This window comes from Vulpes lagopus, chromosome 1, assembly GCF_018345385.1.
Source record: "Vulpes lagopus strain Blue_001 chromosome 1, ASM1834538v1, whole genome shotgun sequence".
Taxonomy (NCBI): Eukaryota; Metazoa; Chordata; class Mammalia; order Carnivora; family Canidae; genus Vulpes; species Vulpes lagopus.
This window is the reverse complement of record NC_054824.1, coordinates 106209045-106224991: the sequence shown is the minus strand read 5'-3', so window position 1 is coordinate 106224991 and position 15947 is coordinate 106209045. Positions and strand designations below refer to the sequence as shown.

General features: G+C 56.8%; 1 protein-coding gene across 2 annotated transcripts in view; it reads left to right on the top strand.

The window, feature by feature from the left end:
- Positions 1-6742: 6742 nt before the first annotated feature.
- Positions 6743-15947, top strand: part of SMAD7 (SMAD family member 7) — a 29503-nt gene continuing 20298 nt past the window's right edge. Inside the window, exons 1-3 of one of the 2 annotated variants that reach the window (XM_041760254.1) lie at positions 6743-7374; positions 8643-8696; positions 14471-14542. In XM_041760254.1, coding sequence (XP_041616188.1) covers positions 6753-7374; positions 8643-8696; positions 14471-14542 — 748 coding nt within the window. In that variant the 5' untranslated portion in view covers positions 6743-6752. Of the gene's footprint in view, positions 7375-8642; positions 8697-14467; positions 14543-15947 lie in introns of both variants that reach the window. The other variant, XM_041760246.1, reaches the window with a different exon arrangement.

Genomic DNA, 15947 nt, shown 5'->3' with positions numbered 1-15947 from the left:
CTGTCGTCCCGGGTTAGGACTTGCACCTGACCGATATCTAGAATGACTTTTGATTAGGACTGGCGTGCTTCCTGGCTGACTCTTGCTGGGGTCATGACGAGGCAGCCTCCACCCATGCCGTCTGGGATGACACATTGGCCTCTGTTGTCATCGGCCTTCCTGTAGTAACTGCCCCACAGAGAGAGAAGCTGTCTCCAGCCTCACTTCCACGTGGGACCTTGCCAACTAGTCTTTTCTACAAGGACATCAGAATAGCAAATTTCAGGAAATGAGAAAAGCAGGCAGGGTTTTGTTTTTTTTTTTAATCATGAAATCTGTATATATATATATATTTTTTTTAAATAAGTAACACCTTCACAGGGTGTAACACTCGTAAAGGCACAAAAAGTTCTATGCGGTGGTCTCCCACACTGCTCTGTTCTTCGGCCATCCCGTGGCCCTCCCTGGAGGAGGCCGGATCCATATGTGACTGTGCATCTGGACATGGCTGGTGTCCCCCTCTGTCTTTACTTTTTCTGGACATCTCTCGGATTCCTCCCTAACAACATTCTTCTCACCCTGGGCCCTCCCCCCCGCACCCCACACTAAGTGGAGGGTCCTGGACAGCCACCTGGCACATGTTCTGAATCGGCTGACAGTGTGTCCGTGCTACCAGAATATTTGATGAGTCGGGGCTTAATAGCATCTCTAGCATCTCTATTCGATTGTGAATTAGATACATTTTCATTCACTTGCATTCTCGTTCTTCTAAGATGAGCCAAGAAGTGCTGATTGTCGTCGCCTCGGCAGCACTCATGCGGTCTTCTGTTCCCGAACCACTGCTCCCATCTGTCCTGCTGCCAGCACAGGATGGTTTAGAACTCACTCACACATTTTTCAGGGGACAGCTGTACAAGAAACATTGATATTTTCCAATATATATATATATATATATATATATATATATATATATATATATATATTTTGGTTTTTTTTGGTCTCTTCAATGGTTTCTTCTTTTGGCTTCTGCCAGAAGAGAATCCTCATCCCTGCCTCACCCCTGCCCTCCGCCCTACCGCCCTACCAGCACACACCCACCCACATGTGCTTTGGGGCCTCTCTGCCTCTCTCTTCACAGAAACGCTGGAAAGGAGAAAAGGACTGGAAGGAAGAAGGTGGTCTTCCGCAGGCAGGAGTCTTCTGGCTTCATTTATTTATTTTTTGCAAAAAGATTTTATTTATTTATTTGAGAGAGACAGAGAGAGAGAGAGAGAGAGAGAGCACAGGCAGGAAGGAAGGGCAGAGGGAGAGGGAGAAGTAGGCTTCCCACAGGCACGGGGCTGCATCCTAGGACTCTTGGGGATCAGGACCCAAGCTGTAGGCAGACCCTTAATTGACTGAGCCCCCCAGGCGCCCCTGTCTGTCTTCTGGCTTTGGCGGAGGGTTGCTTGTAGGTGCGGAGTTCGCAGATTCTCTCTCGCTCTCTCTTTCCCTCCCTGACCTGTTTCTCCTCTGCGTCCTGGCGTCCTTGGCGGCGCTGGGCTGCGGTCCTGCACTGGGGAACCCCGGGGCCCTGGAGCAGTTTCCCCTCCGGCTTCCTCCCCTCGTGGAGATGCTTAGCCGGCTGTCAGGCAGGAGGCAGCCCCCACAGCCCTGGGGGGGGGGGGCAGTAGCCAGTGATTAAGTAGCCAGGTCTTTAGCTGACTCCATCCTTGTTTGTCATAACTGTGCTGCAAGTTATTTTGGTCTCTGTGACTTGTGGCCGCACCATGATTAGGGTTTGATTACTATCACCAAAGTGACTAAAAGGCGAAAATAGAAGCCACAACAGGAAATAAACAACTGCAAATGAGAGCTTTTATTCCATATTCCCTGCCAGCAAATCATTAGAATCAAACTCATTCACAATACTTTGGTGAACTCCTAAACTTTCTTTTTTTTTTTTTAAGGATCAGGATAGGGATCCCTGGGTGGCGCAGCGGTTTGGCGCCTGCCTTTGGCCCAGGGCACGATCCTGGAGACCCGGGATCGAATCCCATGTCAGGCGTCTGGTGCATGGAGCCTGCTTCTCCCTCTGCCTGTGTCTCTCTCTCTCTCTCTCTCTCTCTCTCATAAATAAATAAAAATTAAAAAAAAAAAAAAAAAGGATCAGGATAGTTTGAAACGGGGTGCTTGTTAGTCTCATTTGCGCCCGTGGAAGGGAAAGGAACTCCCTTTCTAGGCACATCAGCAGGCCAGGAGTTCTGTCGCCTGCCTGGCTTCTTTCTTGGAAAGGAAAGGAACAAGAATGCAGCAGGGTGGGGCTGGCTCTCAGGAAGGCTGGGGAGGTTAACTGATTCAGGGGATGCCAGGGAACCATAAAGCAGCACCAATCGTTGTAGCTACTTGCCCAGCATCCCACCCATCATCTACCTAGGGTAGTAAAATGGAGGAAAGCCGGGTACAGAGGGTAAGATAGAGGTGACGCCTGAATTAAAACACCCCAATTACACTATATGGGAACACAGCTCTGCAAGTATATGCATGTTCTCCTCAGACAAGCCGTGACGTCAGATTCAGCTCCTGAAACACCCACTAACCCTACCTGCCATGTGTGTGCGCGTTCTGGCCTCTCATCACAGAGTATTAGCACCACTGGCCAGATTTCTAAAAGAGTTTTCAGAATCTCCATTTACCCCAGATGCTGAATTAGAATTATGAGATTTGTGTTCTCTGTTTATTTATGTCACTTTGCAGCTGTGCCTAACCCCTTGAAAAGCAAAGGTCTTAAAGCAAGGCCCAGAGCAGAGAGAGGGAATGGGACCCCAAGAGGGCAGGAGACTTGCCCAGAAAGCTTTCTCATCCCTGCCCACACAGTGTGCCTGCATCAGGTGAGGATCACCACTGGTGCAAGTTATTTAGCCAGCGAGGGCAGAGCCCCAGCCTGGAATCAGGTTTTCTGACTTCCAGTCTGGAATTCTTAAACAGCCTTTCTAAGGTGAGTATGTTATCCATTTCCCAGAAATCCTATATCTGTCTCCTTTGTCTTTCCCACCTGTGATGATGGGATCACCCACAGCCAAACCTCTCCTTCAACCATTTCCTCCTTCAGCTGTCTCCCTGTTGTCTTTGCAAGGTGCTTTGTTACAAAGTAACTTACACACACACACACACACACACACACACACACACACACACACAGTCTCAATGCCATTTTCAATAGGCAACATATTTATTTACAATAAAATTATGACCTTATAGGGGATCCCTGGGTGGCCCAGCGGTTTGGCGCCTGCCTTTGGCCCAGGGTGCGATCCTGGAGACCCGGGATCGAGTCCCACATCAGGCTCCCGGTGCATGGAGCCTGCTTCTCCCTCCGCCTGTGTCTCTGCCTCTCTCTCTCTCTCTGTGACTATCATAAATAAATAAAAAAAAAAATTAAAAAAAAAATTATGACCTTATATAATTGAAGTTATGTGGCCTTACAAAGTAAATGTTTAGAACTTCCGCCCTGTTTTACCCACATTTCCGCATCACTTGGCACCCCGGGTCTTACCATCAATAAGCTAATGGGCTCCCGAGCCGGATTTTCTCTCCGTTTTTACCTCCAAAGGTGCATTTGTTAGATTTGGGGGAAGCGATCCAAATGCCCCTTTGCGTCCTTGGCTGTTGATTCCTAAATGTTTATTCAGCACCTATGGGAAAGTCAGACACCTCTGAAGTTGCCGGAGGGAAGGAGGCTGTAAAGCTAAGATTCATCTGTCCCTTTTCCTTCAAAGAGTGTGTAATTTAGCTGGGATAATGAAAATAGCACATTTTGCCTTTTATAAAAGATTCGTCGTTCATCTCATCCCCAATGAGCTTCATTATTGTCCTGAGATCACAATTGTCAATCACTTTAAAAATTTTTGTGAATAATTTGTGAGGTTCGATCACCATGCCAACTAGTGGCCTCGTCAATAGTGATGTGAATACATTTAAATCGTTTCGTTTCTTAGTACCACCAGCTTTCATGAAATAAACGCATTTTGGTCTTGTGCCCTGCGGAGGCCTGAGCCATTTCCTTGCAGGAGCCTGCCAGCTGGGTCTAGGCTTCTCTCGAACCCAGGGTCAGAGGATAAACTCCTCGACCCTAAACAGCACCTTGAAGCTACGGGGCCGAGCGGGCGCCCAAGCAGGCCGAGCGTGCAAGTGCATGCCCTGGGCAGGTCTGCGCGGAAGGGAACCCTCCCGCGGCGGGGGGCGGGGGCCGGAGGTCTTCCGGGCCCCGGGCCGGAGCGCGCCCCCCGCCGCCCCCGCCCCTTCCCCGCCGGGATGCTGCCCCTCGCGGCTCGTCAGCCGGCCACATGCATTCCAGAGCTGTGCACGGGACGCGCCTCTCCAGGCAGTCCTGGAAACCCGAGCCCGGGGCGGGGAGGGGCGCGGGGGGAGCGCGGGGGGAGCGCGCGGCCGCCGCGGAGGTCACATTCGCGCCGCCCCCCGCCCCCGCCCCCGCCCCCGCCCCCGCGGCCCGGCTGTTCCTCCGGCGCACACTTCCCGGGCCCCGGTCCAGTCCGGTGCCAACGTCTTTCCAGCGGAGACGGCTCTCCTCCCCCTCCCCCGCGCGGCCAGCGGACCCGCCGCCAGGGCCTTTAAAACAAAACGAATGAATGAAGCGCCGGGCGAGCGCGCGGGCGGCCTCCGCCAAGCTGCGCGCGGCGTCTGGCCGGGCCGGGGCCGCCGGCGGGGCCCGCCCGGTGCCCGCGGGTCCTCCCGTTTCTCCCCCGCCCGGCCGGGTCTCCGCCCCCATCTTTACCGCACCCCCGCCGGTGGCCCCCTGCAGACCGGGGGGTGGCGGGGCGCGGGGGCGCGGGGCGCGGGGCGCGGGGGGGAGAAATAGCTTTTAGAAACCCGATCTGTTGTTTGCGAAACACAATCGCTTTTTTTTTTTTTAAAGCGACAGGGTGTCTAGACGGCCACGTGACGAGGCCGGAGCCGGGCGCGCCACTGCGCAGTGGAACCAGCCGAGCCGAGGGCCCGAGGGGGGCGGGGGGCGGGGGGCGGGGAGGAGGCGGCGGCGGCGGCCGGGGGCGGGGGAGCGGCGGGGAGGGGAGGGGGCGGGGGCGGGAGGCCTTGCGGGAGGCGGCGAGCCGCGGGCACACTCGCTGCCCGGCTCGGCGCTCGGAGCACCCTGCCCCCGAGCCGCGCCAGCCGCGCCAGCCGCGCCAGCCGGGCGCCGTGCTCGGTCCGCTCGCCGCGCGGGAGGTTGCCGAGCCCGAGCCCGAGCCAGCCCGCCGGCGCCGAGCTGCCGAGCTGCCGAGCTGCCGAGCTGCCGAGCGCCCGGCCCCGGAGACCCTGCGCGCGGCGCGGCGAGCCCCGGCGGCGGCAGGAGGACCCGAGCGCCAGGAGAGGGCGGCCGGGGGACAAGGAGGCTCCCGGGCGCGACGAGGAGAGTCTCGGTGGAGGAGGCGGCGCGAGGACACCCGGGCCTGCTGGCCGCCGCAGCCGGGTCGCGGCGAGCAGCTCCTGGGGGGAGTCCCGGCGGCCAGCCGCGGCCGGGGGGGGCGCGCCGGCGGCCCCCGAATTACTGAGCAGCCTGCGCCCGGGAGGGCGGGAGCGCGCGACCCGCCGGGGCCCGCCGCCGCCGCCGCCGCCGCCGCCGCCGCCGCCGCGCCGCCCTCCCCCGCGCTGTCAGCCCCGCCGGGCGCAGCCGCCGCCGCAGCATCTTCTGCCCCCGCGCCCCCGCCAGCCCCGAGGAAGTCCCCGCCGAGGACCGGGGCCCCCGGGAGCGCAGGAGGAAAGACCAGACTCCCCTAAAACACCCAGATGCCGACGATCGGAGCCGCCTAGCCAGACCTTTCTGTGGATTAAAAAATATACACGATCTTTTTTTTCCTTGGCAGAAGAAAAGGAGAGGAAGACCAGCGGGGCCCTGCGAGGAAAAAAGGGGGGATGTAACTCGTGGATACGTTTTTCTTCCACCCCTCAAACGTCTTGCTGTACTTTGTAAACATTTTCTTTTTCTAAGCCCCAGCTCCGGCCGGACGCCCCCCGAGCTCCGGGGGCGCGAGCAGGCGGTGGTTTCCCTTGGGGCTTTGTATATCTGGTTCCCAGATTTCCGAGAGCCGCCGTCCCTCGCCAGACATCTCATGCGGGGTGAAGTCCACTCGGCCCCCGCCCCCGAGGCTTCGTGTGCACGGAATTCGAGGAGATCCGGTTACTAAGGATATAGAGGAAAAAAATAAATCGCGTGCTTGCTTTTTTTTTTTTTTTTAATTGCCCGTTTCTCCCCACCCCCAAATTAAGTTGCTTAGCAAGGGGGAAAGAGGCTCTTTCCTCTCCCCGCAGCCCGGGCGGGCGCCGTTCGCTTTTTGCCCCCGCGGGTCTTCCATGTAGGACGCCGAGGCTGGCGAGCCCGACCCTCGGGAGCCGCGGCGGGGGGGCCTCTCTTCGGGGAGGCGCCGACCAGGGCAGGCTCCGCCGCCCGCAGGGAAGCGGCGGCCGCGTTCGTCCGGGGTGCGCCGGGGCCCGAGAGCCGCGCTCGGCGCGGGCCGCGCGGGGTGGGGCCGCCAGAGCGCGGGCCCCCGAGCCCCGGCGGGCGCCCCCGGGCCCCCGTGCGCGCCCCGGCCTCCGGGAGACTGGCGCATGCCACGGAGCGCCCCTCGGGCCGCCGCCGCTCCTGCCCGGGCCCCTGCTGCTGCTGCTGCCGCCTGCGCCTGCTGCCCCAACTCGGCGCCCGACTCCTTCATGGTGTGCGGAGGTCATGTTCGCTCCTTAGCCGGCAAACGACTTTCCTCCTCGCCTCCTCGCCCCGCATGTTCAGGACCAAACGATCTGCGCTCGTCCGGCGTCTCTGGAGGAGCCGTGCGCCCGGCGGCGAGGACGAGGAGGAGGGCGCGGGGGGCGGCGGCGGCGGCGAGCTGCGGGGAGAAGGGGCGACGGCCGGCCGGGCGCATGGGGCCGGCGGCGGCGGCGGCGGCGGCGGCGCGGGCAGGGCTGGCTGCTGCCTGGGCAAGGCGGCCCGAGGTGCCAAAGGTCACCCCCGCCCCCACCCCCCAGCCACGGGCGCCGGCGGCGCCGGGGGCGCCGAGGCGGACCTGAAGGCGCTCACGCACTCGGTGCTCAAGAGACTGAAGGAGCGGCAGTTGGAGCTGCTGCTCCAGGCCGTGGAGTCCCGCGGCGGTGCGCGCACCGCGTGCCTCCTGCTGCCCGGCCGCCTGGACTGCAGGCCCGGCCTGGGGGCGCCCGCCGGCTCGCAGCCCGCGCAGCCGCCCTCGGCCTACTCGCTCCCCCTCCTGCTGTGCAAAGTGTTCAGGTGGCCGGATCTCAGGCATTCCTCGGAAGTCAAGAGGCTGTGTTGCTGTGAATCTTACGGGAAGATCAACCCGGAGCTGGTGTGCTGCAACCCCCATCACCTTAGCCGACTCTGCGAACTAGGTAAGAAGTTGCTCTGCGCCCACGCTCTCCCTTCCCCTTCCCCGGGCGCTCGGGAGCTGCGACAACCCCCCCTGCACCCCCTCCCACCCCAGGCTGCGTGCGCGGCCTCCTCGAGGTGGGCTGGGGAGGCGTGGGGGGGGCTGTACAGCCCCGCCTGGGAGGAGGCTCTGGTGGCAAAAGTAGAGAAAGGACGAGGGGAAACTGCAAGGGCATTCCCTGGGGGTTCCCTTCCAGGCTTTTCTCCTCTGCTGCCCCTAGGTGGGCTGTGGGCACTGCTCAGGCACACACACCACGCAGACACGGGGCTGAAAGTGACATGCATTCGTCTCCACATCAGCTGGGGGGTGCAGAGAGAAGCGGGGGGTCACGCCTCCTCTGCACCCGGAAAAGCGTTGAGGTGTGTGGCCGAGCTGGATTCGGTCCAAGCCCGCCGACGAAGGTTGGGAGGCACGAGTTGTGCAGGCTGGAAGTCTGTGTCTTGGCAAATAGGGAGAGCACGTCGGGATCCTCCCTGGCCCCCGGCCCTGGGGTCTTGGGGCAGAGGGGGTTAGGATGGAGGCGGGGGGGTCCATCTGGCTGGCTGGGGCCCCTCAAGTCTGCAAGCCCGGGTGGGAGAAAGCCAGGGTGTCCCCAACTTAATTTCGTGCAGTGCAGTAAAGCACACGGCTGACTCGTGGACGGGCTGTGCCCTCGCCCTCGGTGCCCTCGGGGACCCCAGCCTCCCTGGCAGGCTCTACCGCCCTCTCTCAGCCCCGCTCCGGGTCTCGGCACACGGCGGGGGCGGGGGCGGGGGCGGGGGCGGGGGCGCAGATCCTCCCAAGTTCACCCGCGCGCCTGGGGCGCGTCTCCCGGGTGGGCCGGGGCAGGGGCTCCCTGGGGTGCTGCGGGCGCGCGGCGGCGGCGCGAGCGGGCTCCGAGGTTGGGGCTCCGGGAGGGCGGCCGCGTGGCAGGGGCGCCCCGTGAGCGGCGGTGCGCGGCCCGGGCCGAGCCGGTGCTTTCCAGCGGGGCCGGCGGAGCGCGGCGGCGGCGGCGGCGGCGGCGGCGGCGGCTGCAGACGTGGAGGAGCGGAGCGCCGAGCCTGGCGCCAGGCGGCCTCTTTTGTTTATCTGACAGCTAAATATCAAGGCGATCACCGCCTCGCGGCCCTGCCTCCAACCCCCACAGCTAAGACAAACAGTTGGGCTGAAAGAATGCCTCTGTTATCGGAAGTTTCTATCTCTCTTTCTCAGGGCTCGGCCTTTATTTCTCTCTCACTTTTTTGATTCCAGAGTCTCCCCCTCCTCCTTACTCCAGATACCCGATGGATTTCCTCAAACCAACTGGTGAGTGGATGATTTTAAAAATACCCTTCCTGCCTTTAAGTCAGAAATGGAGCCTCTAGAACGAGGATCTTTTCCATCGAGGCAGCCGGGCTTGCCTCGAGGTGCTTCCCCTGTGGGAAGTTTGGTGGATTTTTGTTGTTGTTGTGGCTGGAGACCGGGCTGTGTGTGCCTGCGTGGATCTACCTAGATTTTCTTTTTTGCAGAGTTGTTTCCGGATGCACTTTCCGTTTTGTTCCCTTTTGTGTGTGTGTGTGTGTTTTCACTCTGAACCCGAGTTGGCTCAGCTTTAACACGTGGAATTTGATCCACGCAGAGTGTCTCCAGCGCCAAATAGGACAGGTTGATGGGAAAATTCAAGAGACCTTGTGAGTGCCAGAAGAGTCAGTGAGGAGAATGGATAAGTTGAGAGGGAAGGCAGTTTAGAAGGTGCAGAGAAGGCCTCGGTTTGAAGTTAAGAGGTCAGAAAGTTTTAAGAAGTACAGGCCACAGGGCCCTGGCGAGGGTGGGAGGCCGAGGACACCTGCAGGTCTGTTCTGTCCTGGGTTTTCTCAGGATTCATGGTAGGGACTATACAAGTTTTTAGCATAGCTGTGCCTGCCTGTTGCTTTGTCACTGGGTGGCATGGAGCCAGAGCAAAAGCCCATTTGAGACTGGCACCAGCCCTGTTGGCGGTTGTCTGCATTCAGCCTCTGGCTGGCAGTGCAAGGGCTCACCCTATGGAACAGACAGTGCCAGGGGGCAGAGGGTCAGCAGAACTTTGGGGCTTGGGAGTGCCAACAGGGATGGGCCCCCGTGCGCCAGAGCCCCTTCTCAAACGGTTGGGTTGGGATCCACCAGCTGCAAAGGACGGATCGCAACTTTGGTCTTCAGGCCTGTGTACTGGTACCTGAAAAATGCAACCCTTGTGACATTTTTGTTTTGCCAAGGTCCTGGGAGAAGTGAAGGGTTGGGCCCCATTTCTCTCCTGGAATTCCACAAGTCCTTCCGCCTCATGAGTTCTGGCTGTTGGGCCCCCCCCCCCCCCCCCCCCACTAATTAAAAGTTTTGCTGGGGCGTTGTCATAAATTAAATACTTTAATGAACGGTGTAAACGAAGCCCATGCTCTGCAGCCAGCCCTCCCGGGACTCCACCGCTCCCTCAAGTCGGGAGGCGTTGCTGCCTGCCTGGTGCCTGTCTAATAAATGGCCTGCAAAGCATGTGATATTTTGCTTTCGATTTACAAAACACCAGATAAATGGTCATTAATGAGGAGATAACTGGCTCTCTGTATTTGTAACAAATACAGAACTGAAGTTACCAAGCTCTGTTTTCTCAAAGAATGTAACTTGACTGGGCTCTGGCATGGAAAACCAGAATTCTTTCAGGAGGTTCCTTCTACAAGGGGCCGTCTCTTCTTGTCTGTCCTGTTCTTGTGTTTCCTTCTGTATCCTTCGCATTTGGAAGGATTCTGTAAAAGAAAGACCAGTCACCTTGGCCCCAGGAGCGAAGAGTGCTAGGAGTAAATAAATGCTCCCAGAAACCTTAAAAGCATAGAAAAGAAAGGGCCACGTTGTCTTGGGTTTCCTGCAGAGATACCAGGACAGATCTGTTCGCGGGATTCAGGCAGTCTTTCTGCCAGGCCAGGACCTCATTTTCAGTGAGTGGAGTGATAGATTTATTCATTAGCAAGTGTTGACATTAGGTAGCAAAATGTGTGTAAACAGAGAAGCCACAAAGACAGGAATGTGCCATTTCCAAGGGGGAGAAAAGTTTTCCAGATCAGCCAATAGGAAGTGATTAACCTGCCAATCGGAAACTCAAACAGCTGGTTACTCACCCAAAACGTTTTGTTTAAAACAAAACAGAACAAAAAAAGGAATGAATAAAGTGCGCCACGGTGTCAGGACAGTAGGTGGTAACTGGCAAAGCCCCCTGTGGAGGGAGCTGTCCTGTGACGTCCTTGGAGGGCAGCCAGGTCTGGAAATGGTGGGGCTGGGGACCCGGCTGGGGCGGGGGGAGGGCGTTGAGGTCACACACACAGATGGGGCGCTGCCCTGGGTTTTCATCTTCACCTCGCACGTGGGAGGAGAGGCCTTGGCTGGGGAACTTAGATCAGCTGCTCGCATTCTTAAGTGTCTGAGCTGTAGGTTGGATTTTTGGTCTTGGGTGATTAGGTGAGAACCAGGAGTGGAGGTTTTACAATGGGCAACTGTTAAAATCTTAACCAGTTGTACAACTAAGGGAATCCTTTCTTTTTTTCTTTCTTTTTTTTTTTTTAAGGGAATCCTTTTTGCAGAGTCTCCAGCTCCCGAAGGGGGTTGGGGGCCTGGTACCCCTGCAGCCTTTGGAGGAACTCCAGGGCTTGTTTTGCTGTGGGGCAAGTCGTCCCGCTGCTGTAGCCTCTCGTCCCAAACCAGCAGCATCTTCCGGGAAGGATTTGAGACATAATTCAGCCTAGGGGCAACGTGGCTGTGACCTGTGGCTATCTGAAGTCAAGGAGACTCCCTCCCTTCCCATAAGGGACAAGGATGTGCTGTTGGGAAGTAGAAGTGCGTGTATGGAGTGGGGATGCTGAGAGGATCGCTCTGTGGGCTCTGCTCCCGGTGTCCTCCATATCTGAAGGTGTCAGTTGAAGAATGACTGGTGGAGGGGCATTGCTGGAGACACTGCTTGATTAGGCTGGGGACCCAGGTGACCAGTACCCATTTGGTGGATCAAGCCTCCAAAGTGTAGTTGAGAAGTCTGGCATCTAGCCCTGTTTTTACCTCTTAACACAGCCTCTTAACTTTTCTGCACCTCTTTAAATCTAGATGATCAAAGGGTTAAGAGTCAGATGATTCATTCATTTGCTCACTAATTGGTTCTTTCTTTCTTTCTTTCTTTCTTTCTTTCTTTCTTTCTTTCTTTCTTTCTTTCTTTCTTTCTTTCTGCCTGATGATGTGCCTCCCTAAAAATGTGTGAAGGATTCCAGTGCAGTGGATTGTGCTGTACCCAGGGTTCGTCCGAGTTGTGGTTGGGGGCAGACCTGGGAGGTGGAGAGGGGATGGCTGTGGTTGGGGGAGTGGAGAATTGGGCTCCTTCCTCCAGCCCTGGTGGCACTTAGGGAGCTCAGAATTAACTTGACAAGAATATCCGAGCTTTCCTGGAACCATCCTCTTGGTGAGAGAAGACAGCTCCCTCACCTTTTCCCCCTCTCAACAGCTCATTCCTTGGCTGGTCCCCAGACTTGTGTCTTAAAGGACTGTCTTTTCCTCCCAGAGAACCCAGAACTTACTGGGTGCTTTGTATTGTCTAACGATGGATGGGAGCCAGGAATGGCCTAGAACTTGGGAGCGTGTGCAGCCCGGGCTCTGGAGACCAGAGGCTGAGACACTAACTTTGGAGGTCTATCTTGTTGGAGCTTTTGAGTGGGTGAGGGATGGATGTGTGGCCTCTTTGACCTTTCCGAGGCTGGCGGTAGCCCGAGGCCAGTCCACTGCGACCATCTGGGTCTGACTGCCTGTGGGGACGAGTGAGGACTGGGATGCCTGGGATGGGGCCGAGAGCTGTGGGGTGGGCAGGATGAGCGCCCAATTCTTGGGCATGGCCCAGCTCACTGGGTGGCCCCTTGGGCTGTCAGTGACGCCTCAGTTTCCCCGGGTGCGGGTCGAACAGGTATACTTTGCTACTTCACAGGGGTGGTAGAGAGGCCTAATTAATGTTTGTAAATCCCTCCTGAGATCAAAGGCTCTGCAGAAGGGCAGAGCACCATTTCATAAAAACGCTTGTGGTTGCCGGTGCGGAGCTGGCTTACCTTTGATCTGAGCCGGGCTGACACCCTGAATGTGGTCCTAGCTCTGCCCTGAGATGCTGGGCTCTTCCTTTGAAACACACTCTGCCCCTGGGATGCAGCCAGCCAGAGCTGGAGGAAGGTAGGGGTGGGGGCGGGGGCCTGCGGCCGTGGGATCCGTCATCGTGTTGGGTGTAGGGGTGTCTTCCGCTTGTGGGTAGGTAAGGCCTATCTCTAGAACACGGTGAAGGCCATCAAAGTAGTTTAGAAAGTGCAGGGTATACACCACTGAACAAGTGGCTCCACTTCCTGCCCCCCCCCCCCCATTGTTTTGCATTTGATTAAGTGTATCCTGTAAAACTGTATATTCCTGTTAGGAGTTACACTTTATCCTGGTAAAATGAGATTACATAGTCTTTTCTCTCTCCCCTGCCCACCCCTGTTACTCTTCTGCCCACCCCTCCCTTGGCAAGAATCCTTGAAAAGTTGTTCTTCCTGGCTGAGAGGGAGGGAATGCCAGGGAATGTGGGATGGGGACGGGGACGGGGACGGGGACAGGGACGGGGACAGGGACGGGGACAGGGATGGGGACGGGGACGGGGACGGGGGAAGGGGAGGGAAGAGTGTCCTGGGATTAGGGAGAGGCAGCAGAAACCCAGAGGTGGTTTTGGGGTTCTGTGTAGGCCACGCTCAGACCCCCATCTCCTTCGGGCATGGGGGGCGATGGAGACTGCTGGTGCACTCCTTGCCTCTCGATTGCTCCTGCTTTTGGTTTCCTTTTTGCCAAGTGTGGCCAAGTGGTTCTAGTGGGAAACTGGTAGGACACACCCCAGGGACATCCTGCTGGTGACCTGGGGTGGTTGGGGGATTGGAATTGCACTATTTTAACCTAGTGTGCTTGTGGTGGAGCCAGGGAGCCCCTTTCTCGATGGCTCTCTGGAAGTTTGGCATTGGCAATGGTGCGTGACGAGCTTACAGGGTCTTGTGTATTTTCGTTTCGTGTGACTAATTAGTTGTGGTTCACAGGCATTATTTTTTGGTTTAGTTGCTTGGAGGGAGGTTGTCAAGCCATTTCTCAGCTAGAATTGCCATTCTCATACACATCTGGGTCACCGTGCTGAGCACCCGAGGGTGACAAAGCTGTGGAAGAGAAACTTCTAGTCTAGTTAGGGCAGACAGGATCTGAAGGTAAAAGATCAGCAAAGACAGCAGAAGGGAACCCCACTTGCTGGCTGCCAGAAGGATTTTATAGGAACCAAGGGCAGGGAGCCTGCAGGTCTGGGACTGCCCAGGAAGGTCTCCAGAGAGGAGTTTGGGCCAGGCCTGGAAGGAGGTAGAACATTTCCCTTCGGGCTGGGAGCCTTGCTGAGAATGTTCTCTGTCCTGGTCTGGTGGTGGCTTTACGCAGGTGTATACACGAGTAGGAATCATTGGGTTCTTGAGATTTATGCGCTTTGCCATACTGAGTGAACGTCAGTTAAAAAGGAGAAGGAAGGCCTTTCAGCCCAAGCTCAGTCTTGAGAATGTCCTAAAGAACTGGGAAGTCTGTCTTTAACAAGATGACGGAGACACTGGTGGATGGGAGTGGCAGAGAGGGGCCACTGGATCTGAGCAAGGAGGCCTCACCCTTGATCGATCTCTGGGACAGTAGGGAGACAGCAGTGGGGGCTGGGAGCAGAACCCAGGCGTCCTTTGACCCTGTGAGCTACTTGGTTTCCTCAATGGGGGACTTGCTTGCAATAAAGAAATTCCAGCCAGTCTGTGATCGAGCCTGACTTGACTAATGATTAACTGGCTGCCCAGAGCCCAGACGGGTGACAAGGTGCTGCGGTCTGTCTTACGGTGGGCAGCGAAGCCTGAGCAGACCATTAATAATCAGCATCGTGGTGGGAGTCAGTTGGCTGTTTGGAATGTGTGGTTTCTCTTAAATGCTCTTTAGTGTGTGCTTAGAAATTACTCTTGGTGGATGTATGTATGTATTTATTTGTGTCTTTATTTTTCTCTCCCTTTTTAAATCCACAGCAGACTGTCCAGATGCTGTGCCTTCCTCCGCTGAAACAGGGGGAACGAATTTTCTGGCCCCTGGGGGGCTTTCAGGTGAGACATTTTCTCTTATTTTCCTGGCAATTTCAAGACCTCTTGAAGTGGCTGGAGACTGGAGGAATGGGGGTGGCCTCCTGCCGCCCCAGCTGGTCTGGAATGAATTCTCACTTTTATGTACTTGCCCTGGATGCATCCGCAGCAACTCAGGCTCATTCTGCGGTCCTGGAGGCATCAGGACCAGGGGCCTGCTATGCGGATGAGGAAGTGGGGGCCAGCTGCGGACTGGTGGGGTGCTGTGTTTCCTGGTTATTTTGGAAGCCGCTCCCGGCTCGAGGGGCTTCCACTTGCCGACTTTGGTGTCACAGGTTTAAATTCTTTTTTTTTTTTTTCCCCCCCGTTTGTCCTTAGTGCATCAGGTGTTTGAAAGGGGATGGATCCACCTTTTGGGAACTTGAGGAAAGATCTTGAATGTAGGGTGGGAGTTCTGCATAGATGTTCTGGATGCTTCTGGGCAGGGTTTTTTTTTGTTTCGTTTTGTTTTTAAGATTTTATTTATTTATTCATAGAGATGCAGAGACACAGGCAGAGGGAGAAGCAGGCACCATGTAGAGAGCCCGACATGGGACTCATCCAGGGTCTCCAGGATCACGCCCTGGGCTGCAGGCGGCGCTAAACCGCTGCGCCACCAGGGCTGCCCTGGGCAGGTTTTAATTCCCAGTCTAGCTTAGTGCAGGATTCTGTAGGGCACGTCTGGAGGCCCTACAGGATGGAGGTGGTGCTATCCCGGTGGGAAGGTTTGCCTGGGGGCGCACTGGCACTGGAATGCCAGTGCTGGAGGGTTATGGGATTGAGGGAGGGGCATCGGGTAGCCTGAGCATCATTGTCCCTGGGGGGCAGGAGAAGAGAGGCAGAAACTTGGAGAAACTCTAGCAACGTAAGAGTGGGAAGCATTTTCCCCTTTTTTCAAAAGATGCCCTAATTCCCCCTGACCTTCCCACCCCGTGTTGGCATCAGTAGCTTTTCTGAGAGCTAGCTAAAGCAAGAGGGAAAGTGAACCGAGGGAGGGGGTGAGGCGAAATTGCACAGAATTCCCTGCATTTGTTGTTCTCACTTTGCGACGCTGCCTAGGATCCTGGCTGCTCAGATGGAAGCAGTAAAGTTATCGCATCGGGGAGGGGGTGTGGACTGTGGTGTGCCCACTTTTGCGAGGTGACCTCTGATGGGTCATGCCCTCCATGCCTGATCCGTCGTGCTCAGCTCATCCTGGGCAGCTCCTGCCAGGCTCCCCCCTCCAGGAACTGAGCTCCCCGAGAACCTCTAGGAAGACCCCTGTTTGTTTTTATTTCAGTGCACTATATACTCTGTTGTCTGCGGGGAGGGTATTGTTTACACAAAGATCCTAATGAGGAGTGAGCAGGAAGAAGAGGACCTGGAGAGGGGTGGGGGCTTCTGGGGGGGG